The sequence below is a fragment of the Podarcis raffonei genome, chromosome 18, assembly GCF_027172205.1.
Source record: "Podarcis raffonei isolate rPodRaf1 chromosome 18, rPodRaf1.pri, whole genome shotgun sequence".
Taxonomy (NCBI): Eukaryota; Metazoa; Chordata; class Lepidosauria; order Squamata; family Lacertidae; genus Podarcis; species Podarcis raffonei.
This window is the reverse complement of record NC_070619.1, coordinates 10416484-10439766: the sequence shown is the minus strand read 5'-3', so window position 1 is coordinate 10439766 and position 23283 is coordinate 10416484. Positions and strand designations below refer to the sequence as shown.

The following is a 23283-nucleotide window of genomic DNA, read 5'->3' as shown; positions in this document are numbered from 1 at the left end:
ATTTAAGAAGGATATCGACAAGGATGTTCTTGCGGCAACCAAGATGGTCAAAGGGTCTGGAAACCAAGCCTGATGAGGAACGGTCGAAGGAGCTGGGTATGTTTAGCCCGGAGAAGAGGTGATAGGAGAGTCATCTTCCAAATATCTGAAGGGCTGTCGCAGGGAAGAGGGAGCAAGCTCGTTTTCTCCTGCTCCGGAGGGCAGGACTCGAACCCGTGGCTTCAAGCTGCGAGGAAGGAGAATCCGACTCAACATCTGACAGCAAGAGCTGGGAACGTTCCTCCTCAGGAGGAGGCGGACTCTCCTTCCTTGGAGGTTTTGAAGCAGAGGTCGGGCGGCCATCTGTCCTGGATGCTTCAGTTGAGATTCCTGCATTGCAGGGGGCGGGTCAGACTAGATGACCCTTGGGTCCCAACGCTACGATTCTATGAATTTGTCCCTTTTTCCAAAGCCATCCAAGTCAGCGGCCGCTCTTGCCTCCTGCAGAAGACAGTTCCATAGTCCAACCTGCCCTTTTACCTGCCCTGTCCTGAAATTTCCCGGCGTTCGGTACCCGGGCCACGAGTTCGAGTCTCCACACCCCTCCTTAAGAAAAAAGCCTCTTCCCCTCCGTACGCCTACAGGTGAAACTCGGAAAATTAGAGTACTGTGGGAAAGTTTTATTTCAGTGATTCAACTTAAATGGTGAAACTAATATACGAGATAGACTCATGACGTGCAAAGAGAGATATGTCAAGCCTTTATTTATTATCATTGTGATGATCATTTGGGGTTTCCATCAGCTGTACGCCATGATCATCGCAATGATAACAAAGAAAGGCTTGACATTAGGTCCATATAGTCAAAGCTCTGGTTTTCCCAGTAGTGATGTATGGAAGTGAGAGCTGGACCATCAAGAAGGCTGATCGCCGAAGAATGGATGCTTTTGAATTCTGGTGCTGGAGGAGACTCTTGAGAGTCCCATGGACTGCAAGAAGATCCAACCTCTCCATTCGGAAGGAAATCAGCCCTGAGTGCTCACTGGAAGGACAGATCCTGAAGCTCCAAGACTTTGGCCACCTCAGGAGAAGAGAAGACTCCCTGGAAAAGACCCTGATGTTGGGGAAGATGGAGGGCGCAAGGAGAAGGGGACGACGGAGGACGAGATGGTGGGACAGTGTTCTCAAAGCTACCAGCATGAGTTTGACCAAACTGCGGGAGGCAGTGGAAGACAGGAGGGCCTGGCGTGCTCTGGTCCAGGGGGTCACGAAGAGGCGGACACGACTAAACGGCTAAACAACAACAACATTTTAATATTCTGTTGGAAGCCGCCCAGAGTGGCTGGGGAAACCCAGCCAGATGGGCAGGGTGTAAATAATAAATTATTATTATTTTATTATTCTGACCGGCTTGCTTGCTGCAGTGGCGAACGGCCAGGACGGGACGGGGTCCCCTTCCACGCAGCCGCGTTTTTGCTGAATGATGCAAGGCCACGCACGGAAACTGATGTCTTCACCCAAATGTGGTGGCAGGGAAAAAACAGTGCTGTGGGAACCCTCGGTTTGCAATGCAGGAGTTAGAATATGGGGAGGAAATAAGAGAGAGAAAATAGGAAGTTCTGCTCAGAAATCAACAGCCGCAACTGAAGATCTTCCAGTAAATCAGTCAGTTTTCTACAAAAAACACACACACACAAACACGCTTTGAACAACAAAGAGTTCCGGCACGCAACGTCCAAATTACGCAAGGTTTGCTCCGGGGGGCCTCCATAGGAAGCTATCGCCCTGGCGGGGGGGGGGCGGATGGTGGAGATGAGCCCAGCCCTGTCTTGTTGGGTCACAGAACAGGCACCGTGCAGCGACGCTTTCTTTCCTCGACCCTGCCCGTTGCGCTTTCCTCTAGTGTCGTGGCCGGCAGACTGCGATTCCTCCCTCCCCCCCCCAAACACACAATTATTATTAAATTTTCTGTTTTACAATGTGAAATACAGCGGAACCTCAGTTTCCAAGCGCCTAGGGAGACGAATGTTTCCAAAGACGAAAGCCGAAAACCCAGAACCCTCCCCCCCCCCGACACACAATTATTATTAAATTTTCTGTTCTACAATGTGAAAGACAGTGGAACCTCGTTCAGTGGAGCTGAACGTTTCAAAAGCCGAACGCCAAAAACCCGGAAGTAATTGCTTCCGTATTTGAACGCACGTGTTTTTCCATTTTCTCGATGGAAACCGCCAAACGTTTCGGAAGTCGAACAGATTATGTTCAAGAACCGAGGTACCACTGCACTCGTTTAAACATCCTTAAAATATCAACGACTTCACTTCTTCTCTTTCCACAGTTCATTCTGCATATCAAAGATCCTGGCATATTTTACGATGACCTATGGGGGTCCCTTGCAACTGCGCAATCCTACCCGTCTGAGGGAAGCGAGAGCTGGACCATAAAGAAGACTGATCGCCGAAGAATGGATGCTTTTGAATTCTGGTGCTGGAGGAGACTCTTGAGAGTCCCATGGACTGCCAGAAGATCAAACCTCTCCATTCGGAAGGAAATCAGCCCTGAGTGCTCACTGGAAGGACAGATCCTGAAGCTGAGGCTCCAAGACTGTGGCCACCTCAGGAGAAGAGAAGACTCCCTGGAAAAGACCCTGATGTTGGGGAAGATGGAGGGCACAAGGAGAAGGGGACGACGGAGGACGAGATGGTGGGACAGTGTTCTCGAAGCTATGAAGATGAGTTTGACCAAACTGTCGGAGGCAGTGGAAGACAGGAGGGCCTGGTGTGCTCTGGTCCAGGGGGTCACGAAGAGGCGGACACGACTAAACAACTAAACAACAACACCCGTCTGAGCAATGAGACTTTGTGCGTTTGCGAAAGGGAAAAGCTGGCTTTGGGGATTGCCTTTCCCCGATACGGGGCGGAGCAGCGAGCGCTCGCCTTTGGATCCTGGCCAGCGTTCAAGCGCTTGGCTGGGAGTCCCACTTGGCCCCGCTCCAAGGAGAAGACGACTCGGCTCTGAACACTCTCCAAGCTCAGCTGGTCGGCCGCAACCTTGGCAGCAAGACGCCCGGGGGAGAGGAGGAGGAGGAACGCAGGAATGTAAACAGAACGGCGCTCTCGGAGGAGCCGGCAAGCCAGGGCTTGCCAAAGCGCTACCGCCGCCACCTCCAGGGCCGTCCCGCGAAGGAGGACCTTGGCAGCGGTGCAGCCGGGTGACTTCTTAACCCCAAAGAGCGGCTCCAAGGAGGGGCAGAGGCTGAGCCGGCGGTTGCTGCAACCCGGCATGCGTAAAGAGAGAGTCCCGACCGGGGTTAGAAACTCGGCGATGTCGTGCTCCTTTAACCATGGGTAGGCAAACTAAGAAAGTGACGCGGGTGGCGCTGTGGGCCTAGGACTTGCCGATCAGAAGGTCAGCAGTTCAAATCCCCGCAATGACGGGGTGAGCTCCCGTTGCTCGGTCCCAGCTCCTGCCAACCTAGCAGTTCAAAAGCACATCAAAGTGCAAGTAGATAAATAGGTACCGCTCCGGCGGGAAGGTAAACGGCGTTTCCATGCGCTGCTCTGGTTCGCCAGAAGCGGCTTAGTCCTGCTGGCCACATGACCCGGAAGCTGTACGCCGGCTCCCTCGGCCAATAAAGCGAGATGAGCGCCGCAACCCCAGAGTCAGTCACCACTGGACCTAATGGTCAGGGGTCCCTTTACCTTTAGGCAAACTAAGGCCCAGGGGCCAGATCCGGCCCAATCGCCTTCTCAATCCTGCCCCCGGACGGTCCGGGAATCAGCGTGTTTTTACACAAGTAGAATGTGAACTTTTATTTAAAATGCAGCTGTGGGTTATTTGTCGGGCATAGGAATCCGTTCATTTTCCACCCCAAAATATAGTCCGGCCGTCCACAAAGTCTGAGGGACAGTGGACCGGCCCCCTGCTGAAAAAGTTTGCTGACCCCCAAGTTAGATGCTGTGTAGTTAATTAATGTTTAGTTGATAAGGAGCAGACTTCTAGCTCCTAAGGAGGTGAAGAGAAGCTCAAAATTGTGCTCACAGTGCCTGGGGAACCTAAATAATCCGATCCAGGGGTGCTTTGCGGCAGTAAAATTACAGTAAAATCATAATTTGGGGGGAAACCCAATTTAAAATACAGGTTCAAATGCAATTTAAAATAAAAAAGGCCTGGAAACGATGCCTTATGAGGAACGGCTAAGGGAGCTGGGCATGTTTAGCCTGGAGAAGAGGAGGTTAAGGGGTAATATGATAGCCATGTTCAAATATATAAAAGGATGTCACATAGAGGAGGGAGAAAGGTTGTTTTCTGCTGCTCCAGAGAAGTGGACACGGAGCAATGGATCCAAACTGCAGGAAAGAAGATTCCACCTAAACATTAGGAAGAACTTCCTGACAGTAAGAGCTGTTTGACAGTGGAATTTGCTGCCAAGGAGTGTGGTGGAGTCTCCTTCTTTGGAGGTCTTTAAGCAGAGGCTTGACAGCCATATGTCAGGAGTGCTCTGATGGTGTTTCCTGCTTGGCAGGGGGTTGGACTCGATGGCCCTTGTGGTCTCTTCCAACTCTATGATTCTATGATTCTATGATTCTAAGATAGCTGAGAGTCCCAGAATATTTGGGTGGGGGCCCCAACAGACGCACCCCCTGCCTTTAACCAGCACTGCGTCATCGGCACAGGGGAAAAACAACAACACACGGCCAAGACTTTCGAATTCGGGACCGCTCCAACCTGCGGAACCCGCAGCTGAAAATCCAGGGCGTGTGGCCCGGCTTACCCGGCCGAGTCCGCCCCACCCAGGGAATTAAGTGGGCTTGCGACCCCTTATCTCGGACACACCCTGCCATGCTGCCTGCTATCTCTCACTCTCAATTCCTGGAGGCCGACAAGAGCCAAACAGAACCGCCCCAAAGTTTCCAAGCCGAAAGGGAAAATAAAGGGTCGACATCCGCCCAAGTTTAGCTCTGGGGTAAAGATGACAGGGCCCCTGACCATTAGGTCCAGTCGTGACCAACTCTGGGGTTGCGGCGCTCATCTCGCTTTACTGGCCGATGGAGCCGGCGTCCAGCTTCCGGGTCATGTGGCCAGCAGGACGAAGCCGCTTCTGGTGAACCAGAGCAGCGCACGGAAACACCATTTACCTTCCTGCCGGAGCGGGACCTATTTATCTACTTGCACTTTGATGTGCTTTCGAACTGCTAGGTTGGCAGGAGCAGGGACTGAGCAACGGGAGCTCACCCCGTCATTGCGGGGATTCGAACCGCCAACCTTCTGATCGGCAAGTCCTAGGCTCTGTGGTTCAACCCACAGCGCCACCTGCGTCCCTAGCTCTGGGGTAGCTGGACCATAAAGAAGGCTGGTCGCCGAAGAATGGATGCTTTTGAATTCTGGTGCTGGAGGAGACTCTTGAGAGTCCCATGGACTGCAAGAAGATCAAATCTCTCTATTCGGAAGGAAATCAGCCCTGAGTGCTCACTGGAAGGACAGATCCTGAAGCTGAGGCTCCAAGACTTTGGCCACCTCATGAGAAGAGAAGACTCCCTGGAAAAGACCCTGATGTTGGGAAAGATGGAGGGCACAAGAAGAAGGGGACGACGGAGGACGAGATGGTGGGACAGTGTTCTCGAAGCTACGAACATGAGTCTGACCAAACTGCGGGAGGCAGTGGAAGACAGGAGTGCCTGGCGTGCTCTGGTCCAGGGGGTCACGAAGAGGTGGACACGACTAAACAACTAAACAACAACAATCTCTGGCTTGATTAAGTCATACAGAGATACAGCGGGCAAACTCTCCCAAAGGGGTGTGGCTATAATCGCCCACCGCCCTCCAAAGCTCGACTGGGGGGGGCCCGGAGACCCTAAACAGCCACTGCCGGACTTTACTGAGCTAGGTGTTCTGACAGTCCGCCTTAGCGCGAGGCTGCCGGGGACTCGTCCATAGATACAGCGGGGAGCCTCTCCGCACTGGAAGCGAATCAACACCCCCCCCCCCGGGAAATACAGGACAAAAAGCGGCCGCCATTAGCAGGGGGGAAAGCTTGCCTCCTTGCACAGCAGAGACTCGCCGAGAGAGGCGACAGGGAACCTCTCCTACCTCCAAGGTCCTCAAATCACCCCTGATCTGAGAATGAAACCTTAAAAAACAAAATCCAATGTATGGAATCAGGAGGATATACAGAAGCAAGCAATTTTCTCCTGAAATGATGAAGCGCTTGTTTTCAAACTACTCCTGCCACTTTGCTAATAATAATAATAATAATAATAATAATAATAATAATAATAATTAATAAATAAATAAATAAATAAATAAATAAAATAAACTTCTCTCTCTCGCTCTCTCGTCCCATCTGGATTCCATCTGCTGCTGTTTGGTTTGCGGCTGATTCTTCTCCCCCCAAATTCCCAATGTATTTACAACTCGGACATCAAAGGAAGGCCAGTCCTCTAGGGAGAAGGCCCTTGCAAAGAGAGCGATTTCCTTCTCTTAACTCTACAGCTTTCCTGATTCAATACCCAGACCGCTGATCAAACAAGGAGCGAGAGCGCCTGTCGGAAAGAAAGGAAGCGTTTCTTTCTCCACAAAAAAAGGAAAAAAGAGTAGATTTTGGGGTGGGGGAGGTCAGAGCCGCTAAATTACTGCTTTCTCTTCCTCTCTCTCTCTCTGTGTTTCTGATCAGTTTGTTGCAAACGACATCTCTTGCAATAATTGCCGGCAGGAAAAAAACAGAAGAGAGAGAGAGAGAGAGAGAGAGAGGGAAAGGAAAGAGAGAGAATGAGAGAAAGAAAGAAAGGAGAGAGAGAGAGAGAGAGAGAGAGAGAGAGAGAGAGAGAAAGAGAGGGAGAAAGAAAGAGAGAAATAAAAAGAAAGAAAGGAGAGAGAGAGAGAGAGAGAGAGAGAGGGAGAAAGAGAGGGAGAAAGAGAGAAAGAGAGAGAGAGAAAGAGAGAGAGAGAGAGAGAGAGAGAGAGAGAGAGAGAGAAAGAAAGAAAGAAAGAAAGAAAGAAAGAAAGGAGATTCACGCAGATAACCGGATGCCTTGCAGGCCGCAATTCCAGCTATGTGACGAACGTTTGTCGAAATGCAAACTTCTCCGCGCAGCGTGCAGTTATGCTGCGAAGCTTGCTCTTTGCAGGAGGCGCCGATCAGCCACGCACCTCGACGGGTTCGAAATTCAAACCCGCAGGGAAGGAGAGAGCTCGCTGCGACCCAATATCCGAAGAAGCAGCGCCCAGTGCGATCCGAAAGCCCGCTACGCTGAAGAAGAGCTCTGTGCGATCCGAAAGCTTGCTAAACATGAAAATGTGGGCTATTTCCACACACACCCCAGGACGCCAGAAACACATGCGCCGTATCAAGAACGTCAAGAAAAGCACCATCTTATAATGCCCAGCTTTTCTTATGTTCTTAATACCTTGTGTGCATTCTGGCATCGTGGGGAAAATACCCCTGTTTTTATTTCAGCAAGCTTTCAGGCTGCACAGATCTCTTCGTCAGTGCAGCAGGCTTTCGGATCACACAATGCGCTTCCCCAGAGCAGCAAGCTATCGGCCGCAGAGAACTCTTTTTTCTCCGGACGCTGCCGTTCAAAGGGACCCAAAATGCTTTCTTTATAAAATAAAATACGAAAGCCAATCCCTATATTTTTGCTATATTTATGCTGTATGTTTGCTAGCTGAGATTAGAAAAGGGGACCTTTAAGGAAACCCAAGAACACCTATTTAAACTTCAGCACACATAAAGCAAAGTTGCGGGTCGAGGCAAAACCCGGCCGAGCTTGTTCCAAACAACCGTGGCGTTGTTGTTTTTTATTGCGGCACCCAGGAAAGTCTGGCTGACGCCGGTCCGTTTTGCCAGGGGATAAATATTTCCAGACTAGCAAGATTCTCCCCCCACACACACACTCTCGCGGACTTTGACACGGCTGAATTTCAAATGGAAAAATTCGGCTTATCTTTGTCGTAAACACACACACACACATGGTCTTAGCAAAAGCCACACAAAGGGAGGAGAGGCCGAAGAAGCCTTTTCAGATTTCGACAATCTCCCTTCAAGCCCCAAACCTTTATAAAAAAATACTGGGTTCACAAATCCCATCGCACCCACCCAGCGGGAGTTGTAGTTCCAATCGCAGCCCGCCGACAATCTGGGGGTGCGAGTCGGAGAAAGCAGCCCTCGGAAAATGCAGGTTTTGCAGAGCCCCTGGGCCCGTGCAGAGTGCTTTTCAGCAGTAATAATAATAATAATTTATTATTTATACCCCGCCCATCTGGCTGGGCTTCCCCAACCACTCTGGGCGGCTTCCAACAAAACACTAAAATACAATAACCTATTAAACATTAAAAGCTTCCCTAAACAGGGCTGCCTTCAGATGTCTTCTAAAAGTCTGGTAGTTGTTTTTCTCTTTGACATCTGGTGGGAGGGCGTTCCACAGGGAGGGCGCCACCACCGAGAAGGCCCTCTGCCTGGTTCCCTGTAACTTGGCTTCTTGCAGCGAGGGAACTGCCAGAAGGCCCTCGGGAGATGGACCCCGGTGTCCAGGCTGAACAATGGGGGTGGAGACGCTCCTTCAGGTATACTGGGCTGTTTAGGGCTTTAAAGGTCAGCCCCAACACTTTGAATTGTGCTCGGAAACGTACTGGGAGCCAATGTAGGTCTTTCAGGACCGGTGTTATATGGTCTCGGCGGCCGCTCCCAGTCACCAGTTTGTAGTTTCCGGGTCACCTTCAAAGGCAGCCCCACGAAGAGCGCATTGCAGTAGTCCAAGCGGGAGACAACCAGAGCATGGACCACTCTGGCCAGACAGTCCATGGGCAGGGAGGGTCTCATCCTGCGTACCAGATGGAACTGCCCTGGACACAGAACTGACCTGCGCCTCCATGGACAGCTGTGAGTCCAGAATGACTCCCAGGCTGCGCACCTGGTCCTTCAGGGGCACAGTCACCCCATTTAGGACCAGGGAGTCCCCCACCCCCGCCCACCCCCTGTCCCCCAAAAACAGTCCTTCTGTCTTGTCAGGGTTCAACCTCAATCCGTTAGCCGGCATCCATCCTCCAACCGCCTCCAGACACTCACACAGGACCTTCACCGCCTTCACTGGTTCCGATTTGAAAGAGAGGTCGATTTTGGCAGTATCCCGCCCTCCCCAGCCAAAGCCCGCCGAAACCTGGAAGGGAAAAAAAGAGAGTTTCCCGCGGAAACTTACCTGCTTGAACTGTTCCTCGTAGGTCCAGTCGCCGTGGTCCAGGGGTTGGGTCGGCACCTGCGACAGGTGGGGCAGTGAGGCCGAAAGTCTGTCGGGACCCCCGGCCAGCCTAGACGTCTCCCCTTTGTAGGGCAAGTTGGGCTGCTGCTTGCGGAGAAGCGGGGGGCCGGGGCTCGAGCGGGCAGCCTCCCCGGACATGGGGACCCCTTCCTCCTCCGCCATCTCCTCGTCTTCGTCGTAATCGTCCTCTTCCTCCTCGCCAAGGTCTTCGTCGAATTCCTCGTCGGCCCATTTGGCTTTCCTGGGGGGGGGGGTCCGGAAAGAGGAAGAGGTCAGGGGGGCGAAGGAACGTCTAGCTCTGCTGAATGGTATCAATAATAATAATAATAATAATAATAATAATAATAATAATAATTTATTTACACCCTACCCATCGCAGCCCGCCGACAATCTGGGGGTGCGAGTCAGAGAAAGCAGCCCTAGGAAAACGCAGGTTTTGCAGAGCCCCTGGGCCTGTGCAGAGTGCTTTTCAGCAGTAATAATAAAATAATAATAATAATTTATTATTTATACCCTGCCCATCTGGCTGGGTTTCCCCAGCCACTCTGGGCAGCTTCCAACAAAACACTAAAATACAATAACCTATTCAACGTTAAAAGCTTCCCTAAACAGGGCCGCCTTCAGATGTCTTCTAAAAGGTCTTTACCTCCTTGACACCTGATGGGCGCCACCACCGAGAAGGCCATTTGGCGATTAGCTTTTATATCTATCTATCTATCGAAAAGTTTGGGAGGAACCTTCCATAGCTTGAAACGCCTAATAATAATAATTGTTTTATTATTTATACCCCGCCCATCAGGCTGGGTTTCTTCAGAAGGTCGCAGGCTGTGTCCTGCGCTTAAAATTGACTTAATTGCAACCCTGAGGACCAGAAACTTGGAAAGGCGAAAGGTCGTTTTTTTAACGGCCGGGAGAGCTGTTGCCGGTCTGTGTAGACCAGGGGTCAGCAAACCTTTTTCAGCCGGGGGCCGCTCCCCTGTCCCTCAGACCTTGTGGGGGGGGCCAGACTATATTTTGGGGGGGGAATAAAATAATGGACGAATTCCTGTGCCCCACAAATAATTGAAATACATTCTAATACATCTAAGGGAATTTCCCTTTAAAAAAGGGAAACGTTGACAGCTATGATAATAAATAATAATAATAATAATAAACACTTAGTTGTTGCTTGGGTTTTTCCGAGGGGAGGGGAAATCTCTCCAAACTTCGGAAGACCCAGCCTCTTTCAAAACAGCTGGAAATTTTTCAGAGAGGGATCAGGAACTTAAATCGAAAGCTCTCCGGGCATTTAAGGGGGTGGCAGTGAGGGGGGGGCAGAGAACCTGCCAAACTGGTCTCTCCTCCCTGTTTTTATTGTCTCCTGACCCCAAGCAGATCAGGGTGGGGCAACGAAGCGGCAGAGAAACAGGAGGCCACTCGGGGAAACTGATTTTTCAAGTTATTTCCCAAGGATCCGAACTCCCTTTGCCCCCCCCTGCGATTTTCCCAAGCTGGGGAACAAGAAACCTTATTAAATTACCAAATCTGAGTCTTTTAAAAAACTTTTCTTCTTCTTAAATTAATTAAAATTAATGAATTTTATAATGAATGATTTTAGAGTGTTGTTTATGCTGTACTTTTGTACTGCTTTATTGTTGTTAGCCGCCCTGAGCCCGGCTTCGGCTGGGGAGGGCGGGATATAAATAAAAATTTTTATTATTATTATTATTATTATTATTATTATTCTCTCCTTTAGAGAAACACTTTCCAAAATAAATTAATAAAAATAAAAATCTGAGTCTTTTAAAAACTTTTCTTCTTCTTCTTCTCTCCTTTAGAGAAACACTTTCCAAAATAAATCAATTTTTTTAAAAATTGGGAGAAATACAAGCTTATTTTGTTTCCCTCCAACTCCGATCTTTCTCCCCCAGAAGCAAACGGCAGGTTATCCACCTTTTAAGGCGGCCTTTCTCAACCTGTGGGTCCCCAGATGTTGTCGGACTACAAATCCCATCACCCCTAGCTAGCAAGGCCAGAGCTCAGGGATGATGGGAGTTGTAGTCCGACAACATCTGGGGACCCACAGGTGGAGAACCACTGAGCTAAGAGGATAGAGGGGATGCTCTTCCACAGAGTCTGCATAAGCCGTAGGTCCTCCAGATGTTTCGAGACTACAATTCCCATCACCCCTGACCGCTGGTCCTGCTGGCAAGGGATCATGGGAGTTGTAGTCCCAAAACATCTGGTTGAGGAAGCCTGGTGTAAGCTGAGCTTAAGGCAGCCTTTCTCAACATCCCCAGGTGTTGTTGAACTACAACTCCCATCGTCCCTAGCTAGCAAGGACAGAGCTCAGGGACGATGGGAGTTGTACTCCAACAACATCTGGGGACCCACAGGTGGAGAACTGCTGTAATAACAGTTTTGCAATTCTTTTTATTGCAGCGAGGAGGGGAGATTCTCTGCGGCCAGGCCTGTTTATTACACGTATTCAGTGGGGCTCAGAAGTGCCTCGTTCTAAACCAAATCATGGGTCCCACCCATCACGCCCGCTCTGGCTGGCAGAGGCTCTCCAGGGTTGGAGGCTGCTGGGAAAGAGTTCCCGGCCCTACCGTTGGGGACTGAACCCGAGGCCTCCTGCTCGAGAAAGCTGGTGCTCAACCGTTGAATATGCAGCCCGTGATCAAAGCATCAACTAAGGCTGTAGTCCTCATTGTTTTCGGCTGGCTTCATAGGACGCTGCCTCTTCTGGAGCCAGCCCTAACCAGAGTTGCCGCCGGGGTCTTTGGAGAGCGCAAAGGTACAGCGGTACCTTGGTTCCCAAACTTTAATCCGTTCCGGAGGTCCGTTCCAAAACCAAAGCGTTCCAAAACCGAGGCACGCTGCTTTCCCATAGAAAGCTATGCAAAACAGATCGATCCGTCCCAGACATTTAAAAACAACCCCCAAAACAGCAATTTGACGTGAATTTTGCTATCTAACGAGACCGTCGATCCATATAATGAAAGCAATATACGATGTCCTGCAGTCACAAAAGCAATCAGGAGCTGAACTGGGTTCCACACAGTCACACACAAAAAAAGAGCCGCAAAAACAAAAACGCAAAATAGCAAAAACAGACAGACCTCAGCGTAACACTCAAAGTGGAGCACGTTTCATGGACCTAATAGGTACCGTATTTTTTGCTCTATAAGACTCACTTTTCCCCTCCTAAAAAGTAAGGGGAAATATGTGTGCACCTTGTGGAGCGAATGCAGGTTGCGCAGCTATCCCAGAAGCCAGAACAGCAAGAGGGATTGCTGCTTTCACTGTGCAGCGATCCCTCTTGCTGTTCTGGCTTCTGAGATTCAGAATATTTTCTTTCTTGTTTTCCTCCTCCAAAAACTAGGTGCGTCTTGTGGTCTGGTGCGTCTTATAGAGCGAAAAATACAGTATCTAACCAGTGATATTTTGGGGAGCAGGCTAGCAGGCGGGGCCCATGACTTACATCCTAGGAGCCTACGCAACACAAAACACTGTTCCTGGATGTAGGTCTTATTTCATTTGTTTTTTATCTTATATTTTGGGAATGTACATCCAGTTTTCTTTTCCCATTAAATTTTTTTGGGGGCCCCCAAGAGAGCGGGGCCCTAAGCTACAGCTTGTTTAGCTTATACAGTGGTACCTCGGGTTACATACACTTCAGGTTAGAGACTCCGCTAACCCAGAAATAGTGCTTCAGGTTAAGAACTTTGCTTCAGGATGAGAACAGAAATTGTGCTCCCTTGGCGCGGCAGCAGCAGGAGGCCCCATTAGCTAAAGTGGAGCTTCAGGTTAAGAACAGTTTCAGGTTAAGAACGGACCTCCGGAACGAATTAAGTAAGTAACCCGAGGTACCACTGTACGTAAATCCGGCACAGCCGGTCCTCATCGCTCCGGGATAAAGGCCAATACTCACATCTCCTCGTCTTCGGAGACCGTTTCCCGCGGGAACACCCCTCCATCGTCTTCCTCGTCCTCCTCCTCCTCTTCTTCCTCCTCCACTGAGCCGCGACTGGCCTCTGACGGGCCAGGGCTCGACGACTGGCTCAGGCCGGCAGCCGCCTCCCGCATGGCCGCCAGCGCCGCCATCTGCGCCCGCTGGATCCGGGCACTCTCCGGTTCCCCTGCCTCCTCGGTGGCGGCGGGCTCCTGGCTACGGCCGCGGGAGAAGGCCGTGGCCGCGGCAGGAACCGGAAGCGCGCCCGGCGGATCGGCCGGCGGAGGCTGGCGCGACTCCATTTCCTGCTGGAGCCGGGCTCTCTGTTGCCTCTGCAGGTTCTCCATCACCGCCTGAAGCTTCATGGCCCGGCCGGCGGTGGGCTTGGCGGGGGCCGCCACCGAGAAGCCCTCGCCCTGCAGCGGGGGCGCCGGAGGGCAGCGTCCGGGCGGAGGCAACGCCGTGGGGGACGCCGTCGAGGGGCCCTTCTGCCCCAGCGGTCCTCGGTGGCTGTGGGAAAGGAGTGCCGAATGGTGCCAAGCGGTTCCTCGCGGGGTTCAGAGGCCGGCCGCCATCCCGCGCCGGGGGTCCCCTCCGCGTCCCAGCCGGCGGGGCGGTCCTGAGGTGCTCCCGGGGGCTTTCCCGAATGGGGTCTTGGGTTCGAGAGGCGTGCTTCGAGGCCGGGGCCTCTTCTGCGTCATCTAGGCGTCAGGGAATGTGCTGCCTGGAAGAAACAGGGAGGTGGCAGAGAGAGACAGAAAAAACAGGCACATTAGCACACTGAGGACTAGAATCCTGACTTCGTTTCCCCCTCCCCAAGCGACAGGGACTAGAAACTTGATTTACAGCCGCTTCGTTGGGTTAGGGAACGAACACACCCAGAGCAAACCTCGACATTTTTCGCACAAAAAGAGGAAGGAAAGAGAGAGAGAGGGGAGGGATAATTTTTTTCTTTTCGTTTTTAACAAAAGGGAAGGAAGGGGAGGTTCGGCTTGGGCAGGAAGGAACGGACAGACGGGGCGACTCTAGTCGCCGTTTGAAGTTAGCAGAATCTGACCTTTCAACCCATGCTAGAGACTGAGATGGATAGATAGATAGATAGATAGATAGATGATAGATAGATAGAGATAGGTGACAGATGACAGATAGATAGATAGATAGATAGATAGATAGATAGATATAGAGATAGATAGATAGATAGATAGATAGATAGATAGATAGATAGATGACAGATGACAGGTGACAGATGACAGATAGATAGAGATAGATAGAGATAGATGACAGATGACAGATGACACGTGACAGATAGATAGATAGATAGAGATAGATGACAGGTGACAGATGACAGATAGATAGATAGATAGATAGATAGATAGATAGAGATAGATAAATAGATATAGAGATAGATAGATAGATAGATGACAGGTGACAGATGACAGATAGATAGATAGATAGATAGAGATAGATAGAGATAGATGACAGATGACACGTGACAGATGACAGATAGATAGATAGATAGATAGATAGATAGAGATAGATGACAGGTGACAGATGACAGATAGATAGATAGATAGATAGAGATAGATAAATATAGAGATAGATAGATAGATAGATAGATAGATAGATAGATAGACAGAGATAGATGACAGATGACAGGTGACAGATGACAGATAGATAGATAGATATAGATAGAGATAGATGACAGATGATAGATAGATAGATAGATGATAAATATAAAAGCTAATTGCCAAATGGCCTTCTCGGTGGTGGCGCCCATCCGATGTCAAGGAGATAAAGACCTTTTAGAAGACATCTGAAGGCAGCCCTGTTTAGGGAGGTTTTTAATATTTAATGCTGTATTGTTTTTAACACTTGAAGCTGCCCAGAGTGGCTGGGGAAACTCAGCCAGATGGATGGGGTATAAATAATAAATTATTATTATTATTATATTATCCCAACTTTTTCTGCAAGGAGCCCCATGGTTCGCCCCAGTTCCTCACTTAATTCCTACAACGGCCCACGAGCTAGGCCGCTCCCAGTCCCCAGTCTGGCTGCCGCATTCTGGATTAGTTGTGGTTTCCAGGTCACGTTCAAAGGCAGCCCCAGGGAGAGCGCATTGCAGTAGTCTAAGCAGGAGATAACCAGAGCATGCACCACTCTGGCCAGACAGTCCGTGGGAAGGGAGGTCTCATCCTGCGTACCAGATGGAGCTGCCCTGGACACAGAACTGACCTTCGCCTCCATGGACAGCTGTGAGTCCAAAATGACTCCCAGGCTGCACTCCTGGGGCACAGTGACCCCATTCAGGACCAGGGAATCCCCCACACCTGCCCGCCTCCTGTCCCCCAAAAACAGTCCTTCTGTCTTGTCAGGATTCAACCTCAATCTGTTAGCTGCCATCCATCCTCCAACCGCCTCCAGGCACTCACACAGGATATAAAATGCAGCGAATAATCTCTTTTGGCTGAGCCGCTTAAGAAAGCTGGAGAAGGCAGACAGGTCGCCAAAACGACAACCAAAATCTCCATGTGGTCACAACTGGACCCGCGCCAGTCATAAAACGCCAGTCGCTTCTCAGCTTCTGCGTAAAACAGGTTTCGAGAGTCGAAAGCCATTAAGCAACTGGTCCGGCTGGTGAGTCCAGAATTAAGTCGCCGGATCTCAAGGAATGCTTTTTTGACATGCACTCTCTCCTCTAATATTTATCCCAGAGGGCAGCTGGCAAACCAAAGACAGACACATAATTCTGCTCTGGGGTCCCCTGGAAACCCGTTGCTTCTCGCCATAGGCGACCGAGCCAAGCGGCCATATTTTCAAATATCCTGGACGGTTTCCTCTTTGGAAAGAGAACAGTCTCAAGGACAGTCTCCTGAAACCTCAGTTTTTCTGAGATGATGTTCCTCACCAGAAAGAGGAAAGATAATGTATGTTTTCATGTTTTGTTTTGTGTGTGTGTGTGTTTTTAAATATATCTTATATAGGTACAAGGGACGTGGGTGGCACTGTGGGTTAAACCACAGAGCCTAGGACTTGCCGATCAGAAGGTCGGCGGTTCGAATCCCCGCAACGGGGTGAGCTCCCGTTCTGAGCGCATTGACAAAGCGCATCTTATGGCACACCCTATAATAAGAGAGTTACTCAGAGGAGGACCCATTGAATTTAATGGGCACCTGCGTTAGCCGAGGCCATTTCATTTCGACGAGTCTCACAGCATTGGATACCTATGTTTATATATATATAGACGTGGGTGGCGCTGTGGGTTAAACTACAGAGCCTAAGACTTGCCGATCAGAAAGCCGGTGGTTTGAATCCCCGCGACGACGGGGTGAGCTCCCGTTGCTCGGTCCCTGCTCCCGCCCACCTAGCAGTTCGAAAGCACGTCAAAGTGCAAGTAGATCAATAGGTACCGCTCTGGCGGGAAGGTAAACGGCGTTTCCGTGCGCTGCTCTGGTTCGCCATAAGCGGCTTAGTCCTGCTGGCCACATGACCCGGAAAAACTGTCTGCGGACAAACACCGGCTCCATCGGCCAGTAAAGAGAGATGAGTGCCACAACCCCAGAGTCGGCCACGACTGGACCTAATGTTCAGGGGTCCGTCCATACACACACACACACACACACACACACACACACACACCATATTTTTTGCTCTATAAGACTCACTTTTCCCCTCCTAAAATGTAAGGGGAAATGTGTGTGCGTCTTATGGAGCAAATACAGGCTGCGCAGCTATCCCAGAAGCCAGAACAGCAAGAGGGATTGCTGCTTTCACTGCGCAGCGATTCCTCTTGCTGTTCTGGCTTCTGAGATTCAGAATTTTTTTTGTTTTGTTTTCCTCCTCCAAAAACTAGGTGCGTCTTGTGGTCTGGTGTGTGTCTTAGAGAGCGAAAAATACGGTATATATGCAGCCTGTAAATTTTCAGAACAGATAAAAGCATTGGGTGGCCTCTGCCAAGCAAATCGGCTATGGATACGAACCGGTTTTGATCCCGCGCGCAAGAAATAACATGGCCACACACCTCCTCCTCTTTCGCACAACTGCCACGGAAGGCGACCACGAACCTTTCTGATGTCAGAGGGCGCTGCGGCCAATCGGAAGCTTCCCCGCCTCTCCACTGACCGTGGCCAACAGCTTTCATTGACGGAGCCTCCCGAAGACGTTTTGAGGTTTCCGCCCTGCTTAACTTATATCAGGGAAGGTTATCGACGCCTCTGGAAAAATACCCAGCAGCTGGGAACTGCGATCGATAACAGTCACTTCCCAGTGGCTGAGCATCCAGTATCAGAGGCAATCTACCTTCCCAAAGGGACGCGGGTGGCGCTGTGGGTTAAACCACAGAGCCTAGGACTTGCCGATCAGAAGGTCGGCGGTTCGAATCCCCGCAATGACGGGGTGATCTCCCGTTGCTCGGTCCCTGCTCCTGCCAACCTAGCAGTTCAAAAGCACATCAAAGTGCAAGTAGATAAATAGGTACCGCTCCGGCGGGAAGGTAAACGGCATTTCCGTGCGCTGCTCTTGTTCGCCAGAAGTGGCTTAGTCATGCTGGCCACATGACCCGGAAGCTGTACGCCGGCTCCCTCGGCCAGTAAAGCGAGATGAGCGCCGCAACCCCAGAGCCGGCCACAACTGGACCTAATGGTCAGGGGTCCCTTTACCTTTACCTTCCCAAATATCAGCTGTTGGCAATCCAACCCAACCCAAGGCAGAATTGGTGCAGGTGCGCTCAGAGCCAGCTTGCAAATAAAACGAGCCACCCCCAAAGTACTGGTTATTCTCTAGCAGGGATCAGCAAACTTTTTCAGCAGGGGGCCAGTCCACTGTCCCTCAGACCTTGTGGGGGGCCGGACTATATTTTTCTTTGGGGGGGGGAATGAATGAATTCCTATGCCCCACAAATAACCCAGAGATGCATTTTAAATAAAAGCACACATTCTACTCACGTGAAAACACCAGGCAGGCCCCACAAATAACCCAGAGATGCATTTGAAATAAAAGGACACATTCTACTCATGTAAAAACATGCTGATTCCCAGACTGTCCGCGGGCCGGATTGAGAAGGCGATTGGTTCGGATCTGGCCCCTGGGCCTTAGTTTGCCTGTTCTTGAGTAACACACAGCTTTTAAGGTTCTCATCCGGTTGGCAGATTCCGTTTCTAGTTAACTATGCAATCTTCTTTCTTACAACCACCTGGAACCGACCAATTTATAAGTCCGCTTCACACCCCAAACCAGGCATAGGCAAACTCAGCCCTCCAGATGTTTTGGGACTACAATTCCCATCATCCCTGATCACTGGTCCTGTTGGCTAGCGGTCATGGGAGTTGTAGTCCCAAAACATCTGGAGGGCCGAGTTTGCCTTTACCTTTACCCCAAACCTTAAAATACAACTTGTTTCAGTGGGGGGGCACTCTTAGGAACAGCCTCGGCCCAGTATACTTGAAGGAGCGTCTCCACCCCGGACACCAGGGTCCAGCTCCGAGGGCCTTCTGGCGGTTCCCTCCCTGTGAGAAGTGAGGTTACAGGGAAGCAGGCAGAGTTTCAGTGGTGGCGCCCGCCCTGTGGAACGCCCTCCCACCAGATGTCAAGGAAACAAACAACTATCTGACTTTTGGAAGACATCCGAAGGCAGCCCTGCTTAGGGAATTTTTTAATGTTTGATGCTTTATTGTGTTTTTAATACAGTGGTACCTCAGGTTAAGTACTTAATTCGTTCCAGAGGTCTGTACTTAACCTGAAACTCTTCTTAACCTGAAGCACCACTTTAGCTAATGGGGCCTCCTGCTGCCACCGTGCCACCGGAGCACAATTTCTATTCTCATCCTGAAGCAAAGTTCTTAACCTGAAGCACCATTTCTGGGTTAGCGGAGTCTGTAACCTGAAGCGTCTGTAACCCGAGGTACCACTGTATCTGACTTTTAGAAGACATCTGAAGGCAGCCCTGCTTAGGGAAGTTTTTAATGTTTGATGCTTTATTGTTTTTAATATTCTGTTGGGAGCCGCCCAGAGCGGCTGGGGAAAACCAGCCAGATGGGCGGGGTATAAATAATACAAGTATTCTTAGTATTACAGAAAATCTGCAGATTTCGCACCCCGTAGGTCCCCTCGAATCCTCTGTACCTGGGACTCCCCAGCTGCTCAGTTCAGAAAAAAGAAGGAGGAAGGGAAAGAGAGAATTTAAAGAATGGCGGAGCTGGCTCAGTAGGAACATCTCTCTCCTAAACCACCCCGCGTGCTAAAGACATTAATTCTTTAATGATCTTGTAGGAGGCAGAGCCGACAGACAAAGGGGAACTCACAGAAGCCCCTTGCTAGCTTTCAAAAAAAGAAGAAAAACCCTACAGGCGTTTCCGCTTTTCCAGCAGAGTCCAGATGTTAAGCCCCTAGAGTGCGAAATAAGTTATAAGACATCTGGGAAGAGTGTGGTCTGAAAGAGTCCATCGCTCTCCCAGCTTTCAACTAAAGCTAAATAAAAATCGGTTCGACGGGCACAAGGATTCTCCCCATCTTCCCAATTCCAAAACGAATCACTTTTGAAATATTCCAAGCAAATCCTGTTGTTGTTGTTGTTGTTTAGTTGTTTAGTCGTGTCCGCCTCTTCATGACCCCCTGGACCAGAGCACACCAGGCACTCCTGTCTTCCACTGCCTCCCCCACTTTGGACAAACTCATGCTGGTAGCTTTGAGAACACTGTCCCACCATCTCGTCCTCTGCCGTCCCCTTCTCCTTGTGCCCTCCATCTTTCCCAACATCAGGGTCTTTTCCAGGGAGTCTCCTCTTCTCGTGAGGTGGCCAAAGTCTTGGAGCCTCAGCTTCAGGATCTGTCCTTCCAGTGAGCACTCAGGGCTAATTTCCTTCCGAATGGAGAGGTTTGATCTTCTTGCAGTCCATGGGACTCTCAAGAGTCTCCTCCAGCACCAGAATTCAAAAGCATCCATTCTTCGGCCATCAGCCTTCTTGATGGTCCAGCTCTCACTTCCATACATCACTGCTGGGAAAACCAGAGCTTGAACTATACGGACCTTTGTTGGCAAGGTGATGTCTCTGCTTTTTAAGATGCTGCCTAGGTTTGTCATTGCTTTTCTCCCAAGAAGCAGGCGTCTTTTAATTTCGTGGCTGCTGTCACCATCTGCAGTGATCATGGAGCCCAAGAAAGTAAAATCTCTCACTGCCTCCATTTCTTCCCCTTCTATTTACCAGGAGGTGATGGGACCAGTGGCCATGATCTTCGTTTTTTTGATGTTGAGCTTCAGACCATATTTTGCGCTCTCCTCTTTCACCCTCATTAAAAGGTTCTTTAATTCCTCCTCACTTTCTGCCATCAAGGTCGTGTCATCTGCATATCTGAGGTTGTTGAAATCCCATTGACGGACCCCTAAAAAGCATGTCACTTTGAGATCAGGGTTCGTAAATGGAATTCAGGCCGGAAAACAGGACGGGGGAGATGCGCTGAGATCGGCACATGCTTCAACTGTGAACACAAAGCCAAGCCAGCATTCTCCTGCTCCATTCATCGGCCCAAACCTCCTGGTTGGCGGCCTTGCCCCTGCCTCCTGTGGCAGGCAGTTCCACCGTTTAACTCCGCAAAGAAACCCTTCCTGAATCTTTATTAGCTTTATCGGACGGCCACAAATTCTAGTCTTAGGAGAGAGGCAGGAAAATTCTTCTCTGTCCTCTTTCTCTACGCCGGTATTAATTTTAAAGCGCAAAGAGGGCCCCTTGTTGTTGAAAACAGCTGTATTTCCCGCACTGCAAGGGGGCTGGACTAGATACCTCTGTGGGTCCCTTCCGATTTGGTCCCTTCTGTTTTTGGTGCCGGCCACCCCACAGTGGCGGCGAACATAAGGAGGGTTGCACATAGAAGACACCACTTCTTCTACTCTTTGGCAATCCCTCGTAGCCGAGTAAGATTGTCTTCCATGAACACAGTTTTAACAATGAGTCCGTAAGTGACTGTGGAGGCCAATTCTGGATCCCCACGTCCTTCCACAGTGGGGACATTGGTTTCTGGGCGGGAGTTGATCCCGGTGAGGGTTTGCCAAGCGTGCCTTCCTCTTAGCACGTTTTTCCCTTGCGTCCTGAGTTTGAGTCTCTTCAAAGCCCACGACACCTTTGGTAAAGGCTGTTCTCCAACTGGAGCGCTCGCAGGCCAGTGTTTCCCAGTTGTCAGTGTTTATACTACATTTTTTAAGATTTGCCTTGAGAGAGTCTTTAGACCTCTTTTGTTGACCACCAGCATTACGCTTTCCATTTTTAAGTTCGGAATAGAGGAGTTGCTTTGGAATACGATTACACAACATGAACAATCCAACAAAGTTGATGTTGAAGAATCATTGCTTCAACACTGGTGATCTTTACTTCTTCCAGTACACTGGCATTAGTTCGCCTGTCTTCCCAAAGTGATGTGTACAATTTTTTGGAGACACCGTTGATGGAATCTTTCAAGGAGCTGGAGACGGCGTTTATAAGTGGTCCGTGTTTCACAAGCATACAGTAAGGTTGGCAGTACAATAGCTTTGCAAACAAGCATTTTGGTTTCCCTGCCTAAGATAAAACAGGCAGCCATGCGCAGAGTGCATTCTCCGGACAGAGGAGATATTTTCACTGTCGAAATGGCGGGCCTCCCGTGCCGATTCTGCGCCGACTTGTAGGACCAGCTCAGTTTTAAGAGTCAGTTAAGAGGAGACGATTGCACCCAAGGAGGATGATTTTACTTCCTGGCTCGGACGGAAGTGTACCATTTCGAGAGCCGCATGGCGCACAGAACGTCCCCTCAAGTGGTTTGTTTAATTTTAGCTTCGGCCACGAGCCGGTTTAAGAAACAGGCCCAGAGACAGGAGTTTGCTTCCCTGCTCAGGTCCATATGCAAATGTCTCTAGCTGACACCTCAAGGTCTTTTCTCTGCAAACATCCATCTTAGAATCATAGAATCATAAAGTTGGAAGAGACCACAAGGGCCATCGAGTCCAACCCCCTGCCAAGCAGGAAACACCATCAGAGCACTCCTGACATATGGTTGTCAAGCCTCTGCTTAAAGACCTCCAAAGAAGGAGACTCCACCACACTCCTTGGCAGCAAATTCCACTGTCAAACAGCTCTTACTGTCAGGAAGTTCTTCCTAATGTTTAGGTGGAATCTTCTTTCCTGCAGTTTGGATCCATTGCTCCGTGTCTGCTTCTCTGGAGCAGCAGAAAACAACCTTTCTCCCTCCTCTATGTGACATCCTTTTATATATTTGAACATGGCTATCATATCACCCCTTAACCTCCTCTTCTCCAGGCTAAACATGCCCAGCTCCCTTAGCCGTTCCTCATAAGGCATCATTTCCAGACCTTTGACCATTTTGGTTGCCCTCCTCTGGACATGTTCCAGTTTATCTGTTCAATTGTTGGATTAGACGGGCAACGATGTGAGAATTTGCAAAGCAGGGAGGGGGGTGTTGCGCGACCTTGCGGGTGACTTTTTAATATATTTCCCCGGACCTCTAATAACGTTGTAAATCATTGCCTAACCAAGATTTCCCCCGTGAGGGAAATAAATAAAAGAACACACACCCAGAGGCAGTTTCAACATTCCGTCACACCTTTGCGTGACCAATAAACCCAGGACCGGAGGGGTGGGGCTCCGCTAACTAGTTGGAGGGTCACCTTTAAACTCCGTCACCGAAGCAAGCAATGAAGAGTCACCCCTATGGAGAAATACGAAGTGGAAAATTGGGGTTGGGGGTTGGGGGAAGCCTGGCAAAAACATCCCATTCGCCACTTTTTAAAATGTGCATTTCATCTGTCTTAATATGTAGATGGGATGCGGGTAGCGCTGTGGGTTAAACCACAGAGCCTAGGACTTGCCGATCAGAAGGTTGGCAGTTCGAATCCCTGCAATGACGGGGTGAGCTCCCGTTGCTCGGTCCCTGCTCCTGCCAACCTAGCAGTTCGAAAGCATGCCAGTGCAAGTAGATAAATATGTACCGCTCCGGCGGGAAGGTAAACGGCGTTTCCGTGCGCTGCTCTGGTTCGCCAGAAGCGGCTTAGTCCTGCTGGCCACATGACCCGGAAGCTGTACGCCGGCTCCCTCGGCCAGTAAAGCGAGATGAGCACCGCAACCCCAGAGTCGGCC

At 50.2% G+C, this 23283-nt stretch overlaps 1 protein-coding gene across 1 annotated transcript in view; it reads right to left on the bottom strand.

The window, feature by feature from the left end:
• ARID3A (AT-rich interaction domain 3A) overlaps positions 1–13696 on the bottom strand; it is a 44180-nt gene extending 30484 nt beyond the window's left edge. The window contains exons 1-2 of the mRNA XM_053372312.1: positions 13149–13696; positions 9176–9476 (exon numbers count right to left, since the gene is read on the bottom strand). Of these exons, the coding sequence (XP_053228287.1) occupies positions 9176–9476; positions 13149–13534 (687 nt within the window). The 5' untranslated portion in view covers positions 13535–13696. The remainder of the gene's footprint in view (positions 1–9175; positions 9477–13148) is intronic.
• Between the last annotated feature and the right edge of the window lie 9587 nt (positions 13697–23283).